Source organism: Morus notabilis, unplaced genomic scaffold, assembly GCF_000414095.1.
Source record: "Morus notabilis unplaced genomic scaffold, ASM41409v2 Scaffold2090, whole genome shotgun sequence".
NCBI classification, from domain to species: Eukaryota; Viridiplantae; Streptophyta; class Magnoliopsida; order Rosales; family Moraceae; genus Morus; species Morus notabilis.
The window spans coordinates 24,965-44,361 of record NW_010359164.1 but is presented as its reverse complement, the minus strand read 5'-3'; the positions used below and the strand labels follow the sequence as shown (position 1 = coordinate 44,361).

General features: G+C 35.4%; 3 protein-coding genes and 1 pseudogene across 4 annotated transcripts; all 4 read left to right on the top strand.

Annotated features, from left to right (window-relative positions):
• The first annotated feature begins 465 nt into the window (after positions 1 to 465).
• On the top strand, positions 466 to 1,863 carry LOC21386907 (annotated as a pseudogene).
• Positions 1,864 to 4,694: 2,831 nt separating this feature from the next.
• On the top strand, positions 4,695 to 7,592 carry LOC21386906. The gene is made up of 7 exons (XM_010093761.2): positions 4,695 to 5,113; positions 5,371 to 5,428; positions 5,639 to 5,719; positions 5,844 to 5,879; positions 6,060 to 6,299; positions 6,443 to 6,584; positions 6,847 to 7,592. The coding sequence occupies exons 1-7, from the start codon at positions 4,935 to 4,937 to the stop codon at positions 7,335 to 7,337; spliced, it is 1,227 nt and encodes a 408-aa protein (XP_010092063.1). The 5' UTR covers positions 4,695 to 4,934; the 3' UTR covers positions 7,338 to 7,592.
• A 172-nt stretch (positions 7,593 to 7,764) lies between these two features.
• Positions 7,765 to 10,373, top strand: LOC21386905 (putative dihydroflavonol 4-reductase). Its single transcript, XM_010093760.2, has 5 exons — positions 7,765 to 8,200; positions 8,308 to 8,436; positions 8,533 to 8,697; positions 9,452 to 9,757; positions 10,009 to 10,373. The coding sequence occupies exons 1-5, from the start codon at positions 7,913 to 7,915 to the stop codon at positions 10,147 to 10,149; spliced, it is 1,029 nt and encodes a 342-aa protein (XP_010092062.1). The 5' UTR covers positions 7,765 to 7,912; the 3' UTR covers positions 10,150 to 10,373.
• Positions 10,374 to 10,685: 312 nt separating this feature from the next.
• On the top strand, positions 10,686 to 13,955 carry LOC21386904 (B3 domain-containing protein At5g42700). Of its 2 annotated transcripts, XR_002901796.1 has the most exons (6): positions 10,686 to 10,979; positions 11,204 to 11,302; positions 11,389 to 11,586; positions 12,236 to 12,442; positions 12,754 to 12,841; positions 13,772 to 13,955. XR_002901796.1 is itself a non-coding variant. In XM_010093759.2 (5 exons), exons 1-5 carry the CDS (start codon positions 10,836 to 10,838, stop codon positions 12,784 to 12,786), a joined length of 681 nt encoding a protein of 226 aa, XP_010092061.2. In that variant the 5' UTR covers positions 10,686 to 10,835; the 3' UTR covers positions 12,787 to 12,843. The 2 variants fall into 2 exon arrangements, 1 of the variants encoding a protein (XP_010092061.2); XM_010093759.2 differs by lacking the exon at positions 13,772 to 13,955 and having other exon boundaries at positions 12,754 to 12,843.
• Positions 13,956 to 19,397: the final 5,442 nt, after the last annotated feature.

Here is a 19,397-nt window from a genome sequence, read left to right as displayed (position 1 = left end):
TCAATTCGAGTTGAGATATAACATTTTTTAAGAGCTTTTAACTGTAAGAAAAAAAGTAATTATGATATTTTTTTAAGAATTTTTAACTGTAAAACCTAAAACTGAAACCTCAAATCGATAAAATGAACGAGACATAAATCTCTTATTTTATTATTAGTAAATATTCTAATTTTCAAGACGGATGTCTTATTCATTTCACCGATTTAAGTTTTTAATTCTAGTTTTATTATAATAAAAAATTCTCATAAAAAGTCACATCTAATTGGGCGGACAATTGTTGAGTTTCAGAGCTGTTGGGATCCGGCGGCCAAACATCGGACTACGGTACCTGTTAGTGAAGTACACTAGAAACTTCCGGTGGCTGGACTTTTCAAGCTTAATACTGATGCGTCAGTTCGAGAGGGTACGAACTCCATTAGAATAGGCGCTGTCATCAGGTATGGGGAAGGAATAGTCTGTGCTTGTATGGCGAAGAGGATTGCAGGATCTTTCTCACCGTTTTTAGCCCAATGCATGGCCCTTCGGGAAGGCCTTATTTTCGCACAAGAGCGGGGGTTCTCCATCAGTGTGGCTGAAGTTGATGCTGTCCGTGTAGTTCAAGCGGTTAAGAAATGCTCAACGATGGGCGAAGAAGGCGTTATTATAGAGGATATTGTTCGGTTATTATCCTTTATGGGGAGGGGAGAGTGCTTTCGTATAAATAGAAGTGGTAATAAAGTTACTCATGTTTTAGCTTTTTTTGGCTTTAGTTGTACACTGGACTTTGTTGGGGTTCATTCATATGATCCCTTACTTTGTATTCTCTGTTGTGCTTGCCGATTTGGCTGCTTAATTGGTAGCCTTGGCTGAAATTCTCTGTGATCAGTTGAAGAACTAACGGAGGAATACTTCAGGAAACATGCCAAAAGGTCATCAGCCTTTCAATTCTAAATCAGTGGATGATCTTCTTGAATTTTTGGATGGGCCACAGGTGGAGGAGAATGATTGTTTTATATGCATCATTGTTCACAACATCGATGGGCCTGGGTTAAGAGACTCTGAGACTCAACAGATTCTTGCACGCTTAGCTTCCCATATTCGTATTGTTGCCTCTGTTGACCATTGTGAATGCACCTCTTTGTAAGTACACCCTCTAACATTTATCATATTGTAGAAAGTGTTCAAGCTAGCTGCAGAGACATTTGCACTTTAGTTTGCATCTGTTCAATATAAAATGGAAACCATCATCGATTGTTGGTTAAAACCATCAGCTGTTCATAATGTTTCATCATTGGGAATAGCATTAATTCAAAGTATTTTCTGTATCTGATAAGACTGTTCTATATGTCATTAGTGTGGAACAAGAAGATGGTTCACACACAGTTCAATTGGGGATGGTATCATGTTCCTACGTTTGCAGCATACAAGGTTGAAGGAACACATATTCCTTTGATTCTTGCAAATGACAATACCACCCAAAGTGCCAAAAATGCAGCGCTTGTTTTACTGAGTTTGACGCCAAATGCACAGAGTGTTTTCAGAGTTCTTGCAGAATATCAACTGTCTCATCCCGATGAAGAAGGTACGTTATCTGCACATCTTATGCAGCATTTATTCTTCGTATAGTTCATTTCATATCACGGAGTATTATTTTCATGCATTAGAACCTAACAATGTTGCCTAGGAATGCCATTCGATAATTTGTACACCACCTGTCGAGAGTGGTTCCTGGCGAGCAACCAGGTTACGCTCAACTTCCATTTGACGGAATTCAATGATCATGAGCTGGTCAAGACCAGAAGGCATTCTGATGGGCAAGATTGTTTGTACATCCCTCTCACTGCTGAAGCACTCAGAAAACTTTTACTGGAGATTGGTCAATAGTGTTTAGTCCCTCTGTATCTCTTGATACCACTCGCCTCCTGGAAGCATAATTGTAAGTCCACATAACCCCCCCAAGGCCCAGGTTTCTCTGAAGCATAAAAGGACCAAATTCCTTTGTAATTGATGCACCTGTTTGATCGAGTCCTCTGTACACTAGTGTGGAACTAATTAGTAATTTTTTGATAGGATTATCGGCACAAATGGTCCCCAACTTATGTAGTAAGTGACAGTTTAGTCCCTAAAAATTTTTTTTTTTGGTAAATCGATCCCCAACTTTTTAAAACAAGTGCAATATGGTCATTTCCGTCAAGATCCGTCCAAAAGCTAACAGGAGAAGGCACCTGACCCATCACGTGACCATCTTTTTCACTAAAATGACTGAAATGCCCAAAAAGAAAACAAATTCATCACCCACCATCATCTCCACCAAACCACCACCACCATTACGGCCACCGTCACCAAGACCACAACAACCATCATCAACCCAACATCCACCGTTCACCATCTCCACCACCATCCTTTTCCGAACACCACCATAACTCTTCTCATCACCACCATCATTACAGTCACCCATACTCATCAACACACGAATCCAACAAAGCTAACTAAAACAATGAACAAACTTAGATCTACACTCACCAAACAAGCCCGATTTTGGAATTGAGGTCGATACCCCTTGATTTCAAAGCCAAACAGTCCACAGTTGATGCCTATCCTGAAGAGATTCATCAATCTCTCAATCGAACTAACGACAACATTCAAAATTTTGACGAACTCAGATCAATCTTGCCCAATGAACTACCAAAATTGAGCCCACATCACGAACATCGACGAGCAGGGTTGAGGAGGCGAAAGCCAACGTGAAGAAGATAACCAACGCGACAGTGACGACGTTCGCACCAACCACAGTGGCCATCGTAACCCATCCTCATCTCCTCTACTACTATCGGAAATATCTCCATCGTTGTCTGCGTCTAAAGCCGTGCAGCGCCGAAATATGCCCAGCGACGATGGTGCCCGACGAGGAGAAGAAGCTCAAACTCATGACAGCGGCGATGACACTCACCTCTGTTCAGTGCCGTTTTTCCCTCCATTCACGTGTTCAACACCGTTTGTCAGAGAGTGGTGCATCATCCCAAAGTGAGAGCCCTCGCAGGCGGCCCCGAGCTTCACCAGTCCTCTCTAATCTTCTCCGGCACCATCGTCGGCATCGTCTTGAGCCCCAATTTGCCCCAATTCGACTAAGGATGTGTTTTTACACATATACCCCAACTTAATGGGTCACGTAGGCGGTCATGTACCTTCTCCCGTTAACTTTTAGACGGATCTTGACAATGATCACATTGCACCTGTTTTAAAAGGTTAGGGATCGATTTGTCAAAAAAAATGTTAAGAACTAAACTATCACTTACTAAATAGGTTGGTGACTATTTGTGCTAATAACCCTTCTTTAGTAGGACAACAATAAAAAACTGACCTATAAGTACAACATATTTCCATAAGTTAATTAATTTGTCATATTAAAATTTCTTAATTTTGGTGGTTTAGAAATGTGGTTCATAGAAAAGGATTGTTATTACATCTTATAACACAAATTTTCACGAAAAAAAGGGAAAAATGTCGGCTGGCCTCTGGAGTGATTTGGGGTAAGTGGGGGTATTCCATTTACTGTTCAATATTCGTAATATATGGATAAGATATGATGTTTGGTGGATTGAAGGTCAACTTCTGTGCTTTGCTTTCCAATTTGTTTTCCTAGCAAACATATCCATGTCATTGTTAGATAAATTTTAGTACACTATTAATTAGCGTGTCCACATTTTCTTGCATCTTTTTTTCCCCATTTCAATTCAGCATGATGTATGTTTTTAGAGTCTACGCTATGGTCATTAAGCACAAAAATAATTGTAAACTTGTGGTGTTAGACCTACTAGATGGATCTGGGCTGGTCAAGCTAAAGGATAACTACTTAATTAGTTTAAGAAATCTTCGGAGACGTTTGTTTTAAGAGTTTTGTTTGGTTTAAGATCACAGGTCTTAATTCTGTTACAGTATTTTTTTTCATAAAAAATTTAAAATTAAAAAATTAGAATTATGAACTATAATTTTGAACCTATCAATCAAACATCACCTTCATGATTCACCAAAAACAAAAAATAAAATAGAAATTAACAACATAATTACATGGGGTTTCTGATTTTCCGTAGCACGCTTGTATTAGCGCAGTGTTTAACATAATAATTGTTGAGGTGAAGTCAATGCCTCGTTCATTTCACCGATTCGAGTTTTTAGTTTTAGATTTTTACAGTAAAAAATTTTTAAAAAATGTAACATCTCAACTCGAATTGAAAACTCGAATCCGCGAAGTGAACGAGACCCAAAAGTTTCATTTCTTTCTTTTCTTTTTTTTGTCAAAAAGAAAAAGATTTCAAAGGCGGCAAAGTTTACCCAAAATACATAGGATTAGAACAATGATAATCTACTAACGGCCGCATCACATCCAGAGCATGAAAAAATAATTTATTGCGTTTAACTCGCATGTGCTTAAGGTCTTTCGTTTAAGGCAATTGGCTATGAAGCTCATCCAATAATATAGCGACACGATTACTATAATGGTGCTTTGGTGATCTAGATATCATATTAGGGGCGATTTAGTACTTTAAAAATCGAGGGAGAGAACGTGGCACGCACTTTGAGGCGAAAAATGGTATATACGGGATAAGATGCTAGACTTGACTGCAGGGAATCCAAGGCAGGAAATTGACCGGACCACTCCCCAATCCCCATATTGGCATATTCTAACTCGAAAAAAAAAAAGATGAAAAGAAAAAAATGGCTGCAAAAATCACATAAACGGACAGAAAAACATATAATTGCCTCTCTTTCCACCATCTCCATTGACTTAATCCGAAATCTGTCTCTCCACTTTCCGCAAATTCCCAAGATTTCTTGCGGCTAAATCGTTTTCGTCGAAGTAATTTTCGTTTTGATTCTTCCTTTCTGGGATCGGAAGACGCATAATTGGGCAAAATTATTGTTGGAATCGGAAATTGACTTTGGGGAAGAAGGAGATGTGGGGTTTCGGAGGAAGGTATTACTGGGGAAGAAAGGAGAGAGCTGGGAAAGTTGAAGGGATTGTGGTGGTTTTCGCATGGATGTCGAGCCACGAACGGCAGTTGAAGAGCTATGTTCAGCTCTACTCCTCTCTCGGATGGAATTCCCTCGTCTGCCACTCTCAATTTCTCAATATGTCAGTTCCAATTGAAAGATTTCTTCCGTGTTTTCTCTCAAGATTTCCTTTTTCTTTTCACGTTTCTTTTGGTTTTGAGTTTTTTGAGTTTCGGTTCTCAATCTTTTTATCTTTTTGGTATTATTATGGTCAACATTATATCTTAACGATGATATGGTAACCGCAATAACGGCTGATTTTTATAGATGGATTAAAATCAGACAATTAATAGTTGCTTTAGATTATGTCACATTATATCTTAAATATAATATGCGCAGGTTCTTTCCCGAGAAGGCAACAGCACTGGCAGCTGATCTTTTAAATGAGCTCGTTGAGGTCAGTATAAAAAATAATAATAAAAAAATCTGGTTCTTTAACTTACAGTGGATGAATACTTATTCAGATTGGATCAACTAAACTACTAAACTAACGGCAAAGTTGTAAAATCTGTTTGCGCAACAAAATTAGACTAAAATAAACGACTTATTTTGAGATTTAATTCATAACATGGGCTTACTCGCAAATGTGTTATTTTGATTTTGGCAGGAGCTCAAAATTAAGCCGTGCCCAGTAGTCTTTGCATCGTTTTCTGGGGGTCCAAAAGCATGTATGTTCAAGGTTCTTCAGGTAAATTTCTCCGAGCAATGCCCTTCTGTATTCTGAGCGTATTCTTTATTGTTCAGGGTTATGTAGCATACAGCGTTTCAAAAAGGTTTAAATGACTGCGCTTTTTTTTTTCTCCCCTTTGCAGATAATCGAGGGGCATGGTGAAGCACAACTCAATCTGGTAGTGTTTTCTTTTCAAGGGCAGTCAATTATTATGTAATATGCTTAGTTTTTACTTTCCAATAAGTTGTTGGTTCTTATATGGATGTCTCATGAGCAATATACTTTAGAAGTTGCTGCATATTTGCACTAGTTTTTTAGCCTGATCTTCTCTACCTTTTATTTTTGTTTTTGGGTGAAGGATGATTGCCGATTGGTTAAAGACTGTATCTGTGGCCACATATATGATTCAAGTCCAGTGGATTTTACCAGTGATCTGGGGACTAAATTTATTCTTCACCCATCTGTCATGAAAATGTCCCAACCACCAAGAGTAGTATCTTGGTTAGCTCATGGAATATCATCTAGTCTTGATGCCCTTTTCCTTAACAGATTTGAACAACAGCGTGCTGAGTATTGGCAGACTCTTTACTCCTCTGTTGTAAGTAACTGTATATATTCATTGCCATTCAATGATTGTACTTTTATAATGTCTTCCCTTTTCCATTATTCTGTCATTGTTTACCGCTCCTCAATAATTGCACTTTTATAATGTTTTCCATTTTCTACTGCAATTTTGTGCAGGGCATGAAGGCCCCATATCTTATTTTATGTTCAGAAAATGATGATCTTGCTCCGTACCAAGTCATCTGCAATTTTGTTCAACGACTACAAGAACTCGGGGCCGATGTTAAATTGGTAAAATGGAATGGCTCTCCTCACGTAGGTCTGCTCCTTGACTTTAAACGTTCTTCAATTATTTCTTAGACAATTAAGTTGGTGAAGCTTCCTTTTACTTGTTTTAGGCTGGTGGGACTTGTCTAGAACTTGCTCGGAGACAATTTTATTTTACTAGTTTGGCAACTACTCTGAGTTTCAAAAAAAAAAAAAAAAGTACTCTCCGGAGTCTGGATATAAACACGACTACCAAGTTGTCATAATCAAGTTCTTTTTCTTTCTCCTTTTAAGTTGCTTTAATTTTGCCGCAGGCCACTACAGGCATTACCGGATTGACTACGAGGCTGCAGTGACAGAGCTCCTTGGTAAAGCATCAGGAATTTATTCTCAAAGATCACAGAAACTTGAAGGAAATAGACCCAGTGATCTAGAGACGACACATGACGAGATAATCGAGCCAATTCATGCACTAAGAAAAGCTGCAGCGAGCTCAGACGGCTTCCGAGGGATTACTCTAGCACCCAGCGACGAGTTCTTACCCAGCTCAATGCAGTATTATGAAGGCAGAGATGTCGGGTTCGTACAAGGCCAGCAAAGAGAAGGTCTAATCCACCTCCCGAACCCACCGAGCATTAGCGCTCACGGCATTCTTGGCCAGATCCTGTTTGATGTCTGCGTACCCAAGAACGTTGAAGATTGGGATATCAAGGCATCTGATTCTTTAAGTAGGCGCCCATATACTTCTACAAGAAGGCACACCCATTTTAATCCCATCAAATGCATACGCCGCTCCAGATTATAAGCTTAACAACTAATAACCCTAAAAGAAGACGCTGAAACCTTGTTTTCTCTGCAATAAGGCTGATACTGATGAATGGTTGGATTGTGTTGATGACTTCCATGTCTGAGATGAAATGTACAGTGACTTCACTGAAAGGAGTTTGAGTTCTTTTTTGTTGCCGATCGTTGTTGTATTGACTGTTGAGAATAAAGAGGATATTGTAAATTTGGGAAAAAAAAAAAAAAAAAACTCATCTCCCGGGCTTATATTAATTCGTATTCATGACACTATGAAATAAAAGTTTGTCCAACAAAAAATAATGCTGGTTAAAGCTGATGCTTTTCACTTGTACTGTTAAAATCAGGAAGCCCTTTGACTAAAAATTCAATCTCATTGTCGGAATTTTACAAATCTCCTGAAGATTTGATTTGCCGGAAAAAAAGGGATCTATATCCATTTGCAAAGTTGAGATCACTTGAGAAAGAAGTCAAACTACAAAATAACAATAACAAAACTAGAAATTTGGCTCGAATCATATACATTTATAATAGCTCCGACTGAAAAATACCAATTAGCTAGAGAGAGAGAGAGGAGAGATGAAGAAGATACTGGTAACCGGCGCGTCAGGTTACTTGGGTGGTAGGCTTTGTCTCGCCCTCCTGCGAAACGGACACTCCGTTCGCGCCTTGGTTCGGCCGACCAGCGACCTCTCCTTCCTGCCTCCGCGCTCCGCCGACGGATCCGACGACGCCGCCTTAGAGATCGTTTATGGAGATGTCACCGATTACTCGTCTCTTTCACTTGCCTTCTCCGGCTGCCACGTCATCTTCCACGCCGCCGCCCTTGTCGAGACCTGGCTTCCAGACTCTTCCAAGTTCTTCTCCGTAACACCTCAAAAATCTAATTTTTTAACTTTGATTTTGGTTTTTCCTAAGTTGTCGGAGAGCAAGATTGGAATCGCGGTGTTGAATTTCTTGATTCTGTTAACTAGGTCAATGTAGGAGGATTGGAGAACGTGTTGCGAGCGGTTAGAGAAACGAAGACGATAGAGAAGGTCGTCTATACGTCGTCGTTTTTTGCTCTGGGACCAACCGATGGCTCAGTCGCGGACGAGACTCAAGTACATTACAAGTTTTGGATTTGGTTACAACTTCTGCTTTCCGAAATAGAAAAAGATTAGTTGATGAATTTATTTGCTTTGAATTTGTGATCACAGGTCCATCAAGAAGAGTTTTTCTGCACGGAGTACGAGCGATCGAAGGTTGCCGCGGATAAGATTGCGTTACGAGCTGCCACGGAGGGGTTGCCAGTGGTGGTTGTTTATCCCGGAGTTATCTACGGCCCGGGCAAAGTCACGGCGGGGAATATAGTTGCTCGGCTGGTATATATTCTTGTTTCTGTTCTTCATTTTTGGTTGCCTGTTGAACGAAGGGGTCAATTCAATCTAGATGTCTTGATAATTGCTCCTTTTTGGTCTTGAAACGTCAAAAAATCAATTCGTTAATGGAACGAGATCATTAAATTTGTGATATTGCAAATAGACAAGACTAGTACCGAGACTAATGAGGTGGTATCTAGTATGAACCATGGTCTTGATAGGTGGTTTCTAGTATGAACCACGGTCTTCATAAAGACACACGTTCTCTTTAATCCATTATGTTGGGCGATTCTACAGTAAGATCCCCCACTTACATGTTCAATAGCGCAATTGATTGTGGTCGTAAGATTTAAATCGAACGATGCATATTATATGGAGTTGGATACTTTGAGAGAATTCTTACACCTACTTCATAGAGACCATATGACTTAAATTGTATGATGGGAATCGCCCCTAAAGTAGGGGCACCACGTTGTAGAATCTCCCCTTTATGTTTACCATCTGAGGGCTGGTTGATATGTTTTGACTTATATTTTCTGTTTACACAACTCATTAGTGAATGCTGTGACTCCATTACATAACAGCTATGACTATGAAGGGACAAATTTAGATGGTTAGGCGTCCGTCTTGAACAGAATATCTTTCAATATTGGTTTTCTCCAAGTGAGAAGTTCTCGCTATGATTGTAGATATACCAAAATGATCCATGGCCACTAGTTGTCTTACTAATAGATTAAAGGATTTTGTTTTCTTCCAGATTATCGAACGCTTTAATGGGCGGCTACCTGGTTATATAGGCCGCGGACTTGATAAATATTCCTTTTGCCATATAGACGATGTTGTGGAAGGACACATTGCAGCAATGAACAAAGGTCAAGCAGGTGAGAGATATCTACTAACCGGAGAAAATGCGTCGTTCAAGCATGTTTTTGATATAGCTGCTATCATCACCGAAACAAAGAGGCCTGCATTTAACATCCCCCTCTGGTTGATTGAGGCGTACGGATGGGTTTCAGTTATTTTCTCACGGATTTTTGGAAAGCTACCTCTGATCAGCCCCCCGGTATGCTTTGTAGTTTTGCAACTGTGTTCTGCTCTTTACATGGCACAGCATTTTGAGAATTGCCTAGTAGAGTTGTTATTCAATATTGGCATTAGATCAGATATTGATTAAGAGTTACTTACGTCCGCCTTTAGAAGTTCATGCACTGTTTGTTCTTCCTCGGAAAGAAACTGGATTTGCTTTCCTTGTTTTCTTTCTTTTGTTCATATACTGATGGCTTACTATTTCCTTTTGGGTCAATGTTGGAGCAGACGGTGTATGTTTTAAGACATCAGTGGGCATATTCGTGTGAGAAGGCGAAAGTAGAGCTGGATTATAAACCCAGAAGTCTGAAGGAAGGATTAGAAGAGGTCCTACCCTGGCTGAAGAACTTGGGATTGATAAGTTACTGATGAAAAAAGCCAAGCCTTGCTGAATGCGTCCTTGCCGCTCTCACTATTTTTTGTTTTTTGTTTTTTGAGTGATGTTGTTTTATTGTGACATTTCAACAACATTCTGTCTAAATAACATTAACCCTGTGACCGTACTAGTTACTACGGTTATGGCATGAAAAATTATCATTAATTTCCCTAAAGTAGCCTGACAGATAATTTTAGAAGACATTTAGTTGGATGATTCAAACCATGTGATTCGAACTATTTTTATGAGAGAAAATATGTTAGCGAACTACGAATCATGATTCGAATCAGAGAACGAATTCCTTTACCAAACATCCTCTCATTGCCATTTTCTTTTTACGGGGAAAATGTATGTATTTATGTACATATATTTGAAATAAGATGAAAATGTGCACTTTGGTTGGTCTAAAAATGAAAATGTGTGCTTTGGTTGTAGGAGCCGATCGGATTCTAACTACCCATTAAAGTGGCTTTTTATTTATTTATTTTTTTGAGTAAATGCGTCTTTCAGTAAAGTGGGAAGCTAACGGTCGACTTACCCAGCGTTTGAAATTTGAGCTTCTTTTTTCCCTTTAATCCCGTCTCTGCTCTCGCAACTCGCAAGCAAGCAAAACCACAATCACTACCAAGCAAAGAAAGAAATTTCTGTTTGGTTTACAAGAAAAAGAAAAAGAAAAAAAATGGTAGCGGCTAAGCGTAAGGTATCATCATACGAGGAAATCCGTCTGAGAAGATTGGAAGAAAACAAGAACCGACTGGAAGCCTTAAATCTCCCAAATCTCGCTCAAGCTCTTCGAAACTCTTCCCCTTTGAAGCCCTCCCCTGTAAAACCCAATTCCAAAAACTACACATTCTCTCTCTCTCTCTCTCTCTCTCTCTCTCTCTCTCTCACACACACACACACACACACACATTCTCTCTCTCTCTCTCTCTCACACACACACACACACACACACATTCTCTCTCTCTCTCTCTCTCACACACACATTCTCTCTCTCTAACAACACTAAAAGAGCTCACTTTCTTCTTCTTTTTGACAATTCCGCAGATCAAAAGAGTGAAGAAACCTCGTACGCCAGAAAAGGAAGTGGTCGCTGTCAGGAGGTCCGGTCGTGTCGCCAACAAGCCCACCCCTGTTTACAAGGAAGTGAGTCCTAATCTCTCGCGCGCATTGGATTCTCAAATCACGACAACTTTTTCATTTTACGACAATGATATTTCCTCTTTTTGCAGGTCGTATTTGATCGCGTGGTGATACCTAGAAGGTGTATTGGAAAGCCCAGGGATTTGTCAAACCGGGTATATGCTTCGGAGGAAGCTAGGGCCGAAGCAATAGAAAGGGCAGAGAAAGCAGTGTCTGGTTTGGAACCCGAATATCCCAACTTTATCAAAACAATGCTCCAATCCCATGTGAGCGGCGGTTTCTGGCTGGTACGCAATTTTTGTTTTTATGTGCTCACAACGTTAAACTTTTTGTTCCCTCTGTGTTTCGTCATTTTGCTTGGATAATACTGATGATATGAGTTTGATGACGTCTTGGGTAGTTAGAGGGTCTTGTGATGAGGTATGTGTTTGTGTTTTGAGACAAATAATTTATTTCTTGTCTTTCACTGCCATTGAGATAGGGCAAATAATTGCCAGATTATATGTGGTTTTATCAAGTTCTAGTCTGTTAAGAAGTGCTTGAGACTATTGACAAGAGTAGCTACAGCTTGTTGCCCCTTTCCACACTTTTCATTTATTGAAAAAAATTGTGAAAAATATACCAAGTTGGATTTAGTATTTTTTAAATTTGGATACATGTTTAGTAATAATATTAATATTTGAATATGATGAGTACCTGTACATGTAGAATTTGTGAAAATGAAGTTTGGTTGCAAAAAGCCATTGATTGGTTTTATCTTTCACAAAGCATTTTTTACTTGAACTTGATAACTGGAATCAAGAATTTGTAGCTGGTCCACGAAACGTTTTTTCTTTAAGTCCCCTCTGATTAGCACACTGTTTATTTTCTCCATTATAGGTTATTTTTGTCATGGTTTTGGAGAGAGACATTTATCTATTATTTTTGTGAAAACAGGGCCTTCCTGTTCATTTCTGCAAAACGAACCTTCTAAGGCGTGATGAAGTTATGACATTAATAGATGAGGAGGGCGAGGAATATGAAACCATATACTTGGCCCGGAAAACCGGGCTAAGTGGTGGGTGGAAAGGATTTTCAGTTGCTCATAAATTGGGGGATGGTGATGCATTAATTTTCCAATTAATCCGGCCATCTGCATTCAAGGTGATTGAAACATTGTGACTTTGAAAACTTCTTTTGGATTTGGAGTTATTGTTTCTTTTCAAAGTCCTTAAGGGCTCGTTTGGAAGGTATACTCAAACCATGATTCTTAATTCTGACGTTTAAAATTCAAATTTTTTGTAAGAGGAAAACACTGTAATCAATGATTTGAGCTCGAGTATATGCAACAAACGGGCCCTAAATCTTTATCTCCAAATATGCTTGACAGGTTAATCAACCATGATGCAATATTCTGTGTGCATGAATGTGTTATTGTAATTGTTGTCGTGTATTTACTTGTTTTCTCGTGCCAGGTTTTCATTTTTAGGGCGGATACTTCCAAGTAGGGATACAAGCTTCAATGTTTTGCTCTTGGATGTTGAGTCATCTTAATCAATTTAGGTAATTCTCTTTGTTTCTATTAATTGTCGCTCTGAAATTTTTGTTAGCATTGTCATCCAAGGTTATGAAATTTTCCGCCGTGTGATTTTGAATGACTTGATAGAAATGGTGAGCGCACAAAATTTTCTAGACATGATGTTAGACAAACATTGAAATGTGGGTTCCCATGTTTGATGCAAATAGGGAACAAATAGCTCTTGAAGTCTTAGCCACTTGTCCTAGCACTTGTTTTTGCGTATAATCCTCTTTTTTATTTTTCAAGTTTTTAAACTTTCTAGAAATTTTCGAGGAAAATTAAGCCTTGATCTTTAAAGTGCTCAGCGAAGGTTGTTGAACGCTAATGAGAGTAATGAATATACTGTATAGACCACAATATGTGTGTAGTATGAGCTTATGATTATGCACAAATTATTAACCCCTTTAAAAAGGATGTTCACTTTTCAAGTAAAAGCAGAAAAGATCAAAGTATTATTCCATGATCACATACCTCACGGTAGCAAAAGTAGAAGGTAGTCGCTAAACACATCATTGTTTGACGTTACTTTCATAAATACACTGATCACACGCAAGGTTGCGCCACGTACATTCCACTGTTTATATATATATATATATATATATATATGTATGTATGTATATATACACACACGTATGCTTCACTAGCCATGCTGGGATGCAAGTGCGCTATAGCCGCCTCAACAAAAGTTTTCATGCTATAATGTATTGCATTTGTGTAGCCTCCTTAACTATTCCAAAATTCCTGTAGACTTATGAGATTTTTGCACAAATGTGTCTCATTTCTCTTTCAGTATTGATACACTGATTTCACGTTGTTTTACTTCAAACATCAGAGCTTTTTCTCTTTCATTTTCTTTTTTAAATATTATATGTGTTTGAAGTCTCATCACATGCAACGTTTTTCCTGTGATGCAGGTGAAAAAAATGATAGCTTGTCTATTTTGCCATGAGGATTGTCGGTTCCAAGGGAAACACCCCTTTAATTTTAATCCTTTTGTTCTAACGGAATTTCCCAGTCAGGCTTTACTGTAAAGTTGTAGTTTTAAAAGCTTATTTTGCACATGACAATCCTTAATGGATAAACACTGGAGTTCCCTAAAAGACATCCTTTAGTAAATGTGAATTTCAAGGTGATCCATTCACCAATTATACTTGAGTTTTCTTTATTATCTTTTCTTCTTCTCCCTTTATTTATTTATTTATTTCATTGTTTGTATAATTATTTTCTTTTGGTCTTCATCAAGGAAGAAAACTTAGTTCATGCTGTTTAGAATGTAAGGAGGCATTGAATTGAATATGTGTTAGATGGGATGAATCTTTGACGAAAATGCAAGCAGTTAACCTGGTAGCATAGTGGAACAACTCAGAACCCATGTGCGTTTCAGAGCCTCAAACCAGCCACAAATAATCCTCTATTAAATTTTATAGTTGAACGACTAAAATCATATATGTTCTTTCACTTGAAAAATGATATTTAATTTCATCTTATTATTAAAACTATCTCAAATGATATATATTATGGCACAAAAATACACCTGATAACGGGTGTATAAATATTAGAAATTTACGGTATGGAAAGTTGTAAAAGTCAACAATTGTTTTGTATATTATATATAGTAATTATCATAAAGATTGTAACTTTATAATAATGTTCACGGTGATAATTAATGAAATCAAACCATAAAAACTCTCTTGGACTCAGATCTCTGCTTAATTTTGGTGTTCAATTAATGTCTAACTAATCATATCACGTCATGTCGTGTAAGAAATATAAATTGCTTTTAACTAATTCTTTTATGTTTATTATAGGATGATGTAGTGTGATTTCATTGATTAGATACCATTTAAGACACAAAAAATTAAACATAAGATCTGGATCTATATAATAACCAACGAATAGGAACAAAAAAAGTAAGGACTGTCTGGTATACGGGTTCAAACTATGGTTCAAAATATAGTTTTTTATTATAACCTTTTTAATTCAAATATTTTGTGAAAAAAACTGTAATAGGACTAAAACTATGAGTTTATACTGTAGCATAATCCATATATCAAACATAAACTAATTAATTGTCAAACTGGATTTTTAAAATAAAGAATTTAAGTAACTACTCGGTATTTACTCATCTTCTTTTTCCATTATATTGTTTTCTGTTTCTTTTTTTTTTTTGTTAAAGAAAAATAATCTTCAGGTAATTTTAGGCTCCGTTCATTTTACCGATTCGAGTTTTATTACAGTAAAAAACTCTAAAAAACAGTCACATTTAACTTTTTTACTACAGTAAAAAATTTTCATATAACATTACATCTCAACTCGAATTAAAAATTTAAATCAACGAATTAAACGGACCGTTAAAGTTACCAAACTCTTTGGTAAAGTTAAACGGGTGGGATGTTGTTATACTAGTGGTTAGTTAATTGTTAGAGGTGGTAATGGTTTTTTTTATTTATTTCGTTATTTATTTAGTTTATTTTTAATGTTAAATTATTTGTTGAACGAAAATGGGCAACAAGTTGTTGATACTTGACAGGGCATTTCCTTGACTAGCTGGAGATTTTCCAGCTTGCAAGGGCAAAAGTAATGGGAACATGCTTACCACGGAACATGGATGAGCTCTGCTTGTCTACGCAGCGACTAGATTAGACAATACTTTTTTTCTATATTTTAAATCATGATTCATAATTTTTTATAATATTTTTTTTTATAAAAAATACACATAAAATAAAAATAATTTTAAATTATGATTTTGAATACATAAATTAAATATCCTCTAATATATTTTTTAAATAAATTCTCTAATACATATGATATTAATAAATTAAGTTTTTCTAACTGTTAAATTTATATATTTTTTATTTTTATGTGATTTTATATAAATATATAAAAAATATAAAATTTTATACACGGTATTGAAAAATGTCATTTTTTATATAGTTTTATTTTATTTTTCCTTCCTGTGAAAGCTGCCTTTTAAGGCTTTCTGTGATCAGTTTGAAAGAGTTTTGCGGGGCCCACAAAGGCAAGAACACCAGCGGGTGAGCCATTTAGTTAAGCCGATTGAGTTTTCTGACAAAATGAGCCGATGTTTTGTAATGGATGATCTTACAGGCGATTTTATGCGGACATTGATTGATTGACTTAAGTTTACGCGGAGTTTTGCCCGTAACGACTACTCCTCGTGGATTCTTTTCCCACGCGCGTCTACATGAACCGTGTTGGACAGCAAATCAAAAATCACTCTCAAAGATGGTTTGTTGCAGATTCCAATCCCTTTACCCAAATTCTTACCCAAAAAAAATTCTAATGTGGCTACTCCCTCAGTAGCACAATTCTCTTTTTCTTGAAGTGAGGATTGCCTTGAGAATTTTCTAATTAAATTCTCTGTAATGGTTGATATATTAGTTTATATCTAATAAAAGTCTATTCCTCTTTTAAAGGCTTAAAATTTTATAAGAAGCATAAAACTCATGAATGACCATTTGAAATAACATTATTAATTATAATAAAAATTAAATAGATTAAATATGCTATTTTCAAAGGTTTTTTCGTCAACCGTTATATTAATATATACATTTTATTATCTTAAATATGGAAAAAAAAAGAAATTAAAAATTGCAGTGCATTGAAGATGACTTATGTTTCTTGACTTGGAGTGGTTGTCACGCGCTTGAGCCGCGTTTGGATGGGTTGCTCAAGTTACAGATAACTGGCGCCGAGAATTTCGGGACTTCCAAGTGGAAGTCAAAGGATTAGGTTGTACGAAAAAAGTAATGTAATTTTGACAAATATTTTTAAATATTGAGTAAGAATTTTTATTTTTTTATTTTTTATTTATAATTTTTTTAGTTATTTAATTTATTAATAAAATGATATTTATTAAGAATAAAAGATAAAAATCAAGACTCATAAGTAAATCATGTACAAAATATTTAATTTATAAATTTAAAATTATAGTTTATAATTTTAATTTGTTATGAGAGAAAAATAAAAAATTATGATTTAAAATCACATTTAAATCCTATAAACAAACATTAATTTTCTCAAAAAGGTTGTATCGACTGTCCAGGATAAGTGGGCCTAGGCCCATAGGCCTACACATCATCAATCTCCCAACGACGTCACATTAACGAGACTTTGGTATCGTTCACTTCACGGATTAGGCTCCGTTCATTTCGCCGATTCGAATTTAAAATTTGAGTTTTATTACAGTAAAAAGTTCTCAGAAACAGTCACATCTAACTTTTTTACTACAGTAAAAAGCTCTCACACAAAATCACATATCAACTCGAATTATAAACTCGAATCAGCGAAGTGAACGGACCCTAATTTTTAATTCGAGTTGAGATGTAATATTTTTTGAGAGTTTTTCACTGTAACAGAAAATATTATATGTGACATTTTTTTAAAATTTTTTACTATAAAAATTTAAAACTAAAAACTCAAATCGGTGAAATGAATGAGACCTTTATTATTCAGCCTAAAGGAAAAAAAGAAGTATTATCATTTATCATCTTTCCAACAAGTAGAAAAAACGCAAGCTTATTTCACCAAAAAAAAGAAAAGTATAAAAAACGCAAAGGATTATTATTTATTATATTTCTTCTGACCCTTAGCTTGGAGTACATCTCAATCTGATTGTCAGAAGGGCTACAAATTAAATATCTTATAACTATAACTTGAACATATACAGAAGCCAGCTGGCTATCCAAAACAATAACTAGCTAAAAATATTCATTTCATTTACCTCTTTGGCTCTTTCTTATAAATCAGAGAAGTATTTAAGACCGAACTGAAGTAACGGATTTATAATTGAGTATTTTATGCAGCTTTTGGATTACAATTGAAGTTTTTGCTCGTTTAAGTAAATTGTTAAATAAGTCATTTAAAATTAGACACGTTTGATTATAAATTAATATGTAACCGAAGTGTTTCTCATTCTCTTCGTATAAACGCATCATCAACGTATTATTTAAATAGATATGTAATAGATCTTATTGTAACATATAAAAAAATCATATAACACAATAATGACCACATGAACAAAAAGGAAAAGAAATACTACCGTTTAGTTCGATGATTTAAATTTTTAATTAGAGTTGAGATGTGACTTTATGTGATAACTTTTTACTATAATAAAAGAGTTAAATGTGACTGTTTCTGAGAGTTTTTTATTATAACAAAACTCGAATTCTAAACTGAATCTAAGTGCGTTAACACGACTTGTAATACATAACGTAATCCTATTAACAAAAAAAAAAAACATATCACAATCCTTATCCTAAATTTTATAAATAATTACGTAAAATGTTTAGTTTTGAAGCTGTATTTGTAAAAATATTGACTATTATACAATATTATAATTTACCGATTTCAATTTTATAAGGCTTTTTTTTCCCGAGAATTGCCTTTTTTTAGTATTAGTTTCGTATTTTGCACTCTGATTTTTATCATTATAATTTAGATATATCTTTCCTTTTTAAACCAGAATATGATCATTATTTTAGTGAATATGTGTTTTTTTTTGTACATTTTTGTATTTTCTCTTTCAAAAAAATTAGGTTTTGTTTTGTTTGTCAGAGTCGTTTTAAACTTTCTATTTATTCTTTTTTTGTATATCCATATCATTACATTAATGAAACCATTTATCTTATATTTTTATTTTTGTTCTTTTGTATCATTTTTTCTGTGTTATAATTATTAGTTAGACATTCTATATCATAATGATTTTATGATTAAATTAATAAAAATAATTTTTTATTTTGGTATATTTTCGTGTTTCATATGTAATCTATTTTTGTTATTCATTTTTTGTTTTGATATATTGCCGTGTGTCATAATAATTTGTTATATGTTATGTTTGATAACGTTCTCATCGTTAAAACAATGAAAATATATATTCTTTGTAACATTTCCATAATGATGTCCTTTATACATAAAAATCTTTGTGTTTATTTGGCAGGTTATAATTACGTTTTGTTTTGGTGTTTTTTTTTTTTTTTGTCTGAGTCATTCATATTTCATTTTCATTCTTTTTTCATTGCTTTAATGAAATAATTCGCATGTGTTTATGTTTTCGTGTATGTTGATTGTTTGATACATATTGTTTTTTTTTTTTCAGTGTGTTTCCTAATGAATTCACGATTAAACTAATGAAATTTTTTTTCGTGTTCTTTTGTATCATATATTCTGCGTCATATTGATTTGTTATATGTTCAGTTTGATAATGATCTCATCGTTAAAGTAATGAAAATATCTATTCTTTATATCATGTATATTCATGTGTTTGATATGTAATTTGGTATTTATTTTCATAATGATGTCCTTTATACTTAAGAATCTTTTTATTTATTTGTCCGGTTATAATTACATATGTTTTTTTGTCTGATTCATTCATTTTTCATATTCATTATTTTTCGTAATTTTTGGATCATTGCATTAATGAAACAATTTCGCATGTGTTTATGTTTTCATGTATGTCAAATATTGTTTGATACATATTGTATTTTTTCAGTGTGTTTTTTAATGATATCACGATTAAAC

Coding starts and splice junctions, on each gene's coding strand:
- LOC21386906 (XM_010093761.2), top strand. CDS start 4,935: ATGTGGGGTTTCGGAGGAAGGTATTACTGGGGAAGAAAGGAGAGAGCT. Junction 5,720..5,843: donor GTATGTTCAAGGTTCTTCAG/GTAAATTTCTCC, acceptor TCCCCTTTGCAG/ATAATCGAGGGGCATGGTGA. Junction 6,585..6,846: donor GAATGGCTCTCCTCACGTAG/GTCTGCTCCTTG, acceptor ATTTTGCCGCAG/GCCACTACAGGCATTACCGG.
- LOC21386905 (XM_010093760.2), top strand. CDS start 7,913: ATGAAGAAGATACTGGTAACCGGCGCGTCAGGTTACTTGGGTGGTAGG. Junction 8,437..8,532: donor CAGTCGCGGACGAGACTCAA/GTACATTACAAG, acceptor TTGTGATCACAG/GTCCATCAAGAAGAGTTTTT. Junction 9,758..10,008: donor TACCTCTGATCAGCCCCCCG/GTATGCTTTGTA, acceptor ATGTTGGAGCAG/ACGGTGTATGTTTTAAGACA.
- LOC21386904 (XM_010093759.2), top strand. CDS start 10,836: ATGGTAGCGGCTAAGCGTAAGGTATCATCATACGAGGAAATCCGTCTG. Junction 11,587..12,235: donor TGAGCGGCGGTTTCTGGCTG/GTACGCAATTTT, acceptor TTGTGAAAACAG/GGCCTTCCTGTTCATTTCTG. Junction 12,443..12,753: donor TCCGGCCATCTGCATTCAAG/GTGATTGAAACA, acceptor TTCTCGTGCCAG/GTTTTCATTTTTAGGGCGGA.